The sequence below is a fragment of the Piliocolobus tephrosceles genome, chromosome 21 (genome assembly GCF_002776525.5).
Source record: "Piliocolobus tephrosceles isolate RC106 chromosome 21, ASM277652v3, whole genome shotgun sequence".
NCBI classification, from domain to species: Eukaryota; Metazoa; Chordata; class Mammalia; order Primates; family Cercopithecidae; genus Piliocolobus; species Piliocolobus tephrosceles.
In genome coordinates, this window is record NC_045454.1 from 2,058,004 (window position 1) to 2,064,365 (window position 6,362).

Sequence of the window (6,362 nt, forward strand, 5' to 3'; positions counted from 1 at the left end):
CGGGGGTTTCACCTTGTTGGTCAGGCTGGTCTCGAACTCCTGACCTCGTGATCCACCCGCCTCGGCCTCCCAAAGTGCTGGATTACAGATAGGCATGAGCCACTGCACCCAGCCCATCATTATTTGCACAGGGCAAGAGAGAACCATCGAAGGTGCTGGGGGAAGGCAGGATGTCAAGAGAAGGAAAGAGAAAGGTGTTTGAGGAAGATTAGCTGAGAGATATCCCTCTTCCTTCCACTCCTAGAACCTAAATAAACGGGTAAAAAAGAAAACAACTGAGCCAGGCGCAGTGGCTCAAGCCTGTAATCCCAGCACTTTGGGAGGCTGAGTTGGGCGGGGGGGGGGGGGTGGATTATGAGGTCAGGAGTTCGAGACCAGCCTGTCCAATATGGTGAAACCCTATCTCTACTAAAAATACAAAAATTAGCCAGGTGCGGTGGCGGGCGCCTGTAATCCCAGCTACTCAGGAGGCTAAGGCAGGAGAATCGCTTGAACCCGGGAGGCAGAGGTTGCAGTGAGCTGAGATCGTGCCACTGCACTCCAGCCTGGGTGACAGAGCAAGACTCCACCTTGAAAAAAAAAAAAAAGCCAACAACAGGAAGATGTGTAGAAATTGAAACTTCCCACCCCACCTCCAATGACTTGTAGTTTCTAAAATACGTAGTAATGGCCAGGTGCAGTGGCTCATGCTGGTAATCCCAGTACTTTGGGAGGCTGTGGCAGTTGGCTTCCTTGATCCCAGGAGTCCACGACCAGCCTGGGCAACACAGGGAGACACCGTCTCCACAAAAAAATTAAAAATTAGTCAAGCATGGCTGGGCACAGTGGTTCACGTCTGTAATCCCAGCACTTTGGGAGGCCGAGGATGGGAGGATCACGAGGTCAGGAGATCAACACCATCCTGGCTAACACGGTGAAACCCCATCTCTAGTAAAAATACAAAAAATCGGCTGGGCACGGTGGCTCACGCCTGTAATCCCAGCACTTTGGGAGGCCGAGGCGGGTGGATCACGAGGTCAGGAGTTCGAGACCATCCTGGCTAACACAGTGAAACCCTGTCTTTACTAAAACTACAAAAAATTAGCTGGGTGTGGTGGTGGGTGCCTGTAGTCCCAGCTACTCAGGAGGCTGAGGGGGGAAATGGCGTGAACCTGGGAGGCAGAGCTTGCAGTGAGCTGAGATGGCGCCACTGCACTCTGGCCTGGGCGACAGAGCGAGACTCCGTCTCCAAAAAAAAAACGAAAAACAAAAAACAAAAAAAATTAGCCGGGCGTGGTGGCGGATGCCTGTAGTCCCAGCTACTCGGGAGGCTGAGGCAGGAGAATGGCGTGAATCCGGGAGGCGCAGCTTGCAGTGAGTGGAGATCACGCCACCACACTCCAGCCTGGGTGACAGAGTGAGACTCCGTCTCAAAAGAAAATAAATAAGCAAAATAAAAATTAGTCAAGCATGATGGTGCACACCTGTAGTCCCAGCTACTTGGGAGGCTGAGGAGGGAGAATCCCCTGAACCAGGAGGTTGAGGCTGCAGTGAGCTGTGATTGCACCACTGCACTCCAGCCTGGGCAACAGAGCAAGATGCTGTGTCAGAAAAAAAAAAAAAAAAACCAAACAAATCTGTAGTACCCACCTCCTAGCCTTTGCCCATTTTTTCTTTCTCTGTTGTCTTCTCATGAATGTTTCTTTCTAATGCCTGGTCCCCCTCCATCTTCATTCAAATCAAACATCACCTCACCAGAGAAGTCCTGACCCCCAGTCCTGCTCTGCCATCGTACAGTCTGGTGGTTTACTCTCGGTAGCCCTTATACCTGGTGCTATGTTGCATTCTGCTAGGACTTTTTTCAGTGATGTAATGTTCTAGATCTGTGCTGTCCAGTATGGAAGCCACCAGCCATATGGGGCTCTTTGGCCCTTGAAACAGCGTGACTGAGGCTGGGCACAGTGGCGCATGCCTGTAATCCCAGCACTTTGGGAGACTGAGGTGGGCGGATCACCTGAGGTCAGGAGTTCGAGACCAGCCTGGCCAATGTGGTGAAACCCCATCTCTACTAAAAATACAACAAAATAGTCAGGTGTGGTAGTGGGCTCCTGTAATCCCAGCTATTCGGGAGGCTGAGGCAGGAGAATCCCTTGAACCTGGGAGGTGGAGGTTGCAGTGAGCCAAGATCGTGCCATTGTACTCCAGTCTGGGCGAAAAGAATGAAACTCTCTCTCTTTCAAAAGACAAAAGTGTGACTGAGGAACTGAGCTTTTACATTTATTTCATCTTAATGACTTTATATTTCCATATTCTATATTTAAATGGAAATAGCCATGTGTGGCTGCTGGATACCATATTGGACAGTGAAGATGTAGAATATCCCATCATCACAAAAAGTTCTCCCAGACTGGGCAATATAGCAAGACTCTGTCTCTACAAGAAATTAAACAATCAGCTGGGGGTGGTGGCATGCACCTGTAGTCCCAGCTCCTTGCGAGGCTGAGGCAAGAGGATTGCCTGGGTCTGGGAGTTTGAGACTGCAGTGAGCTATGACCGCACCACAGTACTGCAGCCTGGGCAACACAGTGAGGCAAGAAAGGTTATGGAAACTTTTCTAGGAAAAAAAAAAAAGTATGTTGGACAATGCAGGGCTAGAATTCCAGCTCTTTCAGAGGAGGGTATTGGACTCCTTCTCCTCAGTGCCTAGTACCACCGCTGACACAGAGTAAGGGTGTGGTAGAGGTTGACTGAGAAACCGGCGCAGAGCTTCCACAGGGCAGCGGTGACCATGATCTATCTTCTCACATTCCTGTTTCTTCTCAACCCAGCCTTCACCGGCTTCTTGCTTGGTTGAGGGCCACATATTTTCTGATGCATCTGTGTCCTTCCTGCTCTGAACCCAAGCTCAGAGTTGGCTGGACAAATCCTGACTCGCCCCAGCGCCCCCAGCCTGCCCCACCTCCACAGAACACCTCGCTCTCTTGGGTTTCACGAACTCACATTTATTCACAGACAGACAAAGGGACAAGGACAGACCTTTGCTCACTGGGGACCCCCGGGGTCTGGCAGTTCCAAACAGGTGATGGTGTCCAGTGTGTGTAACGGGGGACAGGCAGGCGGGGGGTCCCCACCAGTCTCCATCCCTCTGGCCAACTGTCCGCCGCCTTTTTTTCCAAGTCGTCCTGCCTTAAGACACATGTTGGGGTGAGCGGTTCCTAACCAGCATCAGGGGTTCTGGGGGTGGGCGATGGGAGAGGGAGGGGCAGTCCAGGGCCCCCCACTCCTTAGTGTCAAGGGCGTGAAGGGGACGGGTGGGTAGACAGAGGAGGTGGCTCCTTCAACTTCCCTCCTCCATTCTGCAAACCGGGGAGCTCAGGCGGAGCGGCGGAGGGCAGGGCGGCGAAGGTCAGGAGGCCAGGCCCCCCAGCCCGCGCAGGTGAGCCTTGCTGTCTGCCTCTTCCTCCTCCATCTCGAAGGCTGAGTGGTCTTGGCTGTCGAAACAGGAGGCGCTGAGGAAGACAGGGGGAGCCGGTGGGGACTGGGGTGGGGTCCCCGGAGAGGGCGGTTCTTTCTTAATGTTTGCGAGGGGCAGCGGGAGCCCTTCTTCCTCGTGCTCGGCCTTCAGGGGCTGCGGGGGCGGCGGCGGCGACGACGGCTGGGCCTGGGCCTGCAGTGCCTGCAGCGCGGCGGCCCTCTCCAGCTCTGCGCGGTGGCAGCGCTGGTGGCGCAGGAGGCTGTAGGCGCGCGAGAATCGGCGCGGGCAGCGGGGGCACGGGTGCGGGGCCGGGCCCCCCGCGTGCACCTGTGCGTGGCGCGCCAGGTCGGCCAGGCGCTTGAACTCCCGCTGGCAGCGCACGCACTGGAAAGGGCGCGCTCCTGAGTGGGTCACCCCGTGCTGCCGCAGGTGCGCCCGGCGCCTGAAACCTTTGCCGCACTCTGGGCACCAGAAGCGGGGCTCCCCGGCTGGGGGCCGGGCCGGGGCGGCGTCGCCTCCGTTCTGCCCGCCTTCTCCCCCTTCCGAGGCACCCCCGCACTCCGCCCCCTCGCCCCCCTCCGGCCCCTTGGCTGAGTTCCGTGCACCTGAGGCCTTGTCGTCCTTCTTGCCCGCCGCGGGCAGCGGGGCCAGCAGGCTGAGCGGGCCGTGGACGCGGCGGTGCTGGCGGAGGTAGGAGGCGAGGCGGAAGGCCAGGCCGCAGTCTGGGCACACGAAAGGGCGGTCGGTGGAGTGGACCAGCCGGTGGCGCGACAGGGACCAGGGCCTGGCGAAGGCCTTGAGGCAGATGGAGCACTGGTGTCGCTTGGGGCGTGGCGGAGGCCCCCCTTCACCCTCCTGTTCGCCCTCGGGGCGCAGACACGGGTGCGCCTTGAGCTCGCCCTTGGTGGCGAAGGCTTCGCGGCAGCGCAGGCACAGCAGCGTCCAGTCCGCCTGGAGCAGGACCTGTTTCTCCTCCTGCCGTCCGGCCGCCAGCGCCAGCTCGGCCCTCAGCTCTGCTGCCCCGGCCTCGGCCTCCTCTGACGCCGACTCCCGGGGCTCCGCGGCGCTGGTGGGCGCTGCCAGCGTGGCCGGCTCCCCCGCAGGCCACGTCTCAGGCCATGCCGCGGCCGCCTCCTCCTCCGTGGCCCCCGCTGCAGCCGTGGTGGGCTGCTCCGAGCCCTGGTCCTGCGGGCCCCAGCTGGGCTCGGCCGTCTCCTTGGCCACCCTCTCGATGGCCAGCTCGACCTCGCCGCCCGCGTGCTCCTGAGCCAGGTGGCGCCTGAGCTGGGCGGGTTCCGGGAAGGTGCGGGGGCAGGCGGCGCAGCGCAGCGGGGGCTGGGGCCCGTGGCCGCGCAGGTGGCGGGAGAGGTGGGCCGGCCGGCGGAAGGCCTTGGGGCACAGCGGGCAAGCATGGGGCCGGAGCCCAGAGTGGCTCAGCCGGTGCCGGGAGAGGTAGTAGGGGAAACGGAAGAGGCGGCCGCAGGTGGGGCAGGGCAGGGGTGCCCGAGGGGCTCCAGCGCCCCCCCTGCCACGGCCACGGCCTCGACCACGGCCTCGGCCACGGCCACGGCCTCGGCCACGGTGAGGCGGGCTGCCCTGGGCGGGTGGAGGAGGCTGCGGATCCATGCCTGTGGGGAGAGAGGGGAGAGATGGGAAGCGGGGCAGAGATCAAAAGAGGTGCGTGGGGTGTGGCAGAGAGAGAAGCAGACAGAGTCAGAGATGGAGAGGCAGAGAGGGCCAGGTATTCAGCCAGGGGAGAGAGATATGAGACAGAGACAAAGATGAGCGGCACGGAGGAGAGGCGAGAGAGGGAGAGACGGGAAGAGAGAGATCAGAGACAGAGCCACAGAGCAGGGAATAGAGGCAGGAGAAGGCAGAGATGGGACACACAGAGAAGTGGAGATGGACAGACAGAGACCAGGAGACACAGAAAGACAGGAGGGTGAAAGGCAGAGCAGACAAGAGACAGAGAAGAGCGAGGAATACCCAGCAGAGAGACAGAGACACAGAGAAGAGGAAACAAAGAGACTTGGAGACTCAGAGGCAGAGATAGTGCAAGCGCAGAGATCAGAAGAGCAGTGGTGGGCTGGGGGCCAGGGAGACAGGGAGACAGAGACACAGAGGGAGTCAACTGGGCAGAGGCACAGAGGGGGACAAAGTCAGCGAACCGCTTCTGCTCCAGGCCCCCCGGCCAGGCTGAACGTTTTGGGAGGGGCTGGGACACAGCCCATGGGGACTGAGTGGAGGGGGTGGGATTCGAAGCCAGTAGGCCCCGGAAATAGTGTGTGTTCCCAGACACCAGGGGCTGGGAGAGGTCAGGGAGTAGCAGGGTTCAGACTTATGGTCTGAGTTAGGAGGGGGCTAGGGGCCCAGACTCTTGGGGCTGAGGGGCGTGGAAGCTGGGAATTGGGACTCCTGGGTCCAGGTCATGATGGATCGGGGAGTCCGGACTCCGGTATGGAGGAGGTGTGGATTCCTGGGTCCCGGTGGAGGAGGGGCTGGGGAGAGGGCTGGGGTCCTAGGACAAGGGGGAGGCGGGGGCTGGGGACCCAGCTGCCGGGAATCCCCAGGGAGGAGGCGGCTGAGGGCCGGACCCCTGGACCCGGGAGGGAGGTTGGTTCGGGTCGGGGTCCCAGGTCCTAGAGGGGGCCAGTCTCCTCTGGGCCAAGCCTGCAGCTGCCCGAAGGCATGATAAGCAGAATTGGGGCCGGGTCGAGGCCTTGAGGATTTCTCAGCCCTGGGCCTGGGGCTCAGCCCTGGTCGCTGGGGCCGGGTTCTTACCTCGCCTCCCTTGGCTCCTTTCTTCCTTCCCCACGGCCGGCCAAACGCGGACGGTGGTGGCGGGGAGGGAGGGGGGCCTGAGCGTGGTGGGGGGTGGAGGAGGAGGCTGGGCTCGGTGTCACTGCCT

The 6,362-nt window shown here is 60.2% G+C and overlaps 1 protein-coding gene across 3 annotated transcripts; it reads right to left on the minus strand.

Moving 5' to 3' along the window:
* Nucleotides 1-2,620: 2,620 nt before the first annotated feature.
* Nucleotides 2,621-6,362, minus strand: ZNF579 (zinc finger protein 579). 3 transcript variants are annotated; one of them, XR_002724890.2, is made up of 3 exons: nt 6,236-6,362; nt 3,016-5,082; nt 2,621-2,872 (listed from the first exon to the last, which is right to left on the minus strand). XR_002724890.2 is itself a non-coding variant. In XM_023184440.2 (2 exons), the coding sequence occupies exon 2, from the start codon at nt 5,078-5,080 to the stop codon at nt 3,386-3,388; it is 1,695 nt and encodes a 564-aa protein (XP_023040208.1). In that variant the 5' UTR covers nt 5,081-5,082; nt 6,236-6,362; the 3' UTR covers nt 2,961-3,385. The 3 variants fall into 3 exon arrangements, 1 of the variants encoding a protein (XP_023040208.1); XR_002724891.2 differs by having other exon boundaries at nt 2,849-2,867; XM_023184440.2 differs by lacking the exon at nt 2,621-2,872 and having other exon boundaries at nt 2,961-5,082.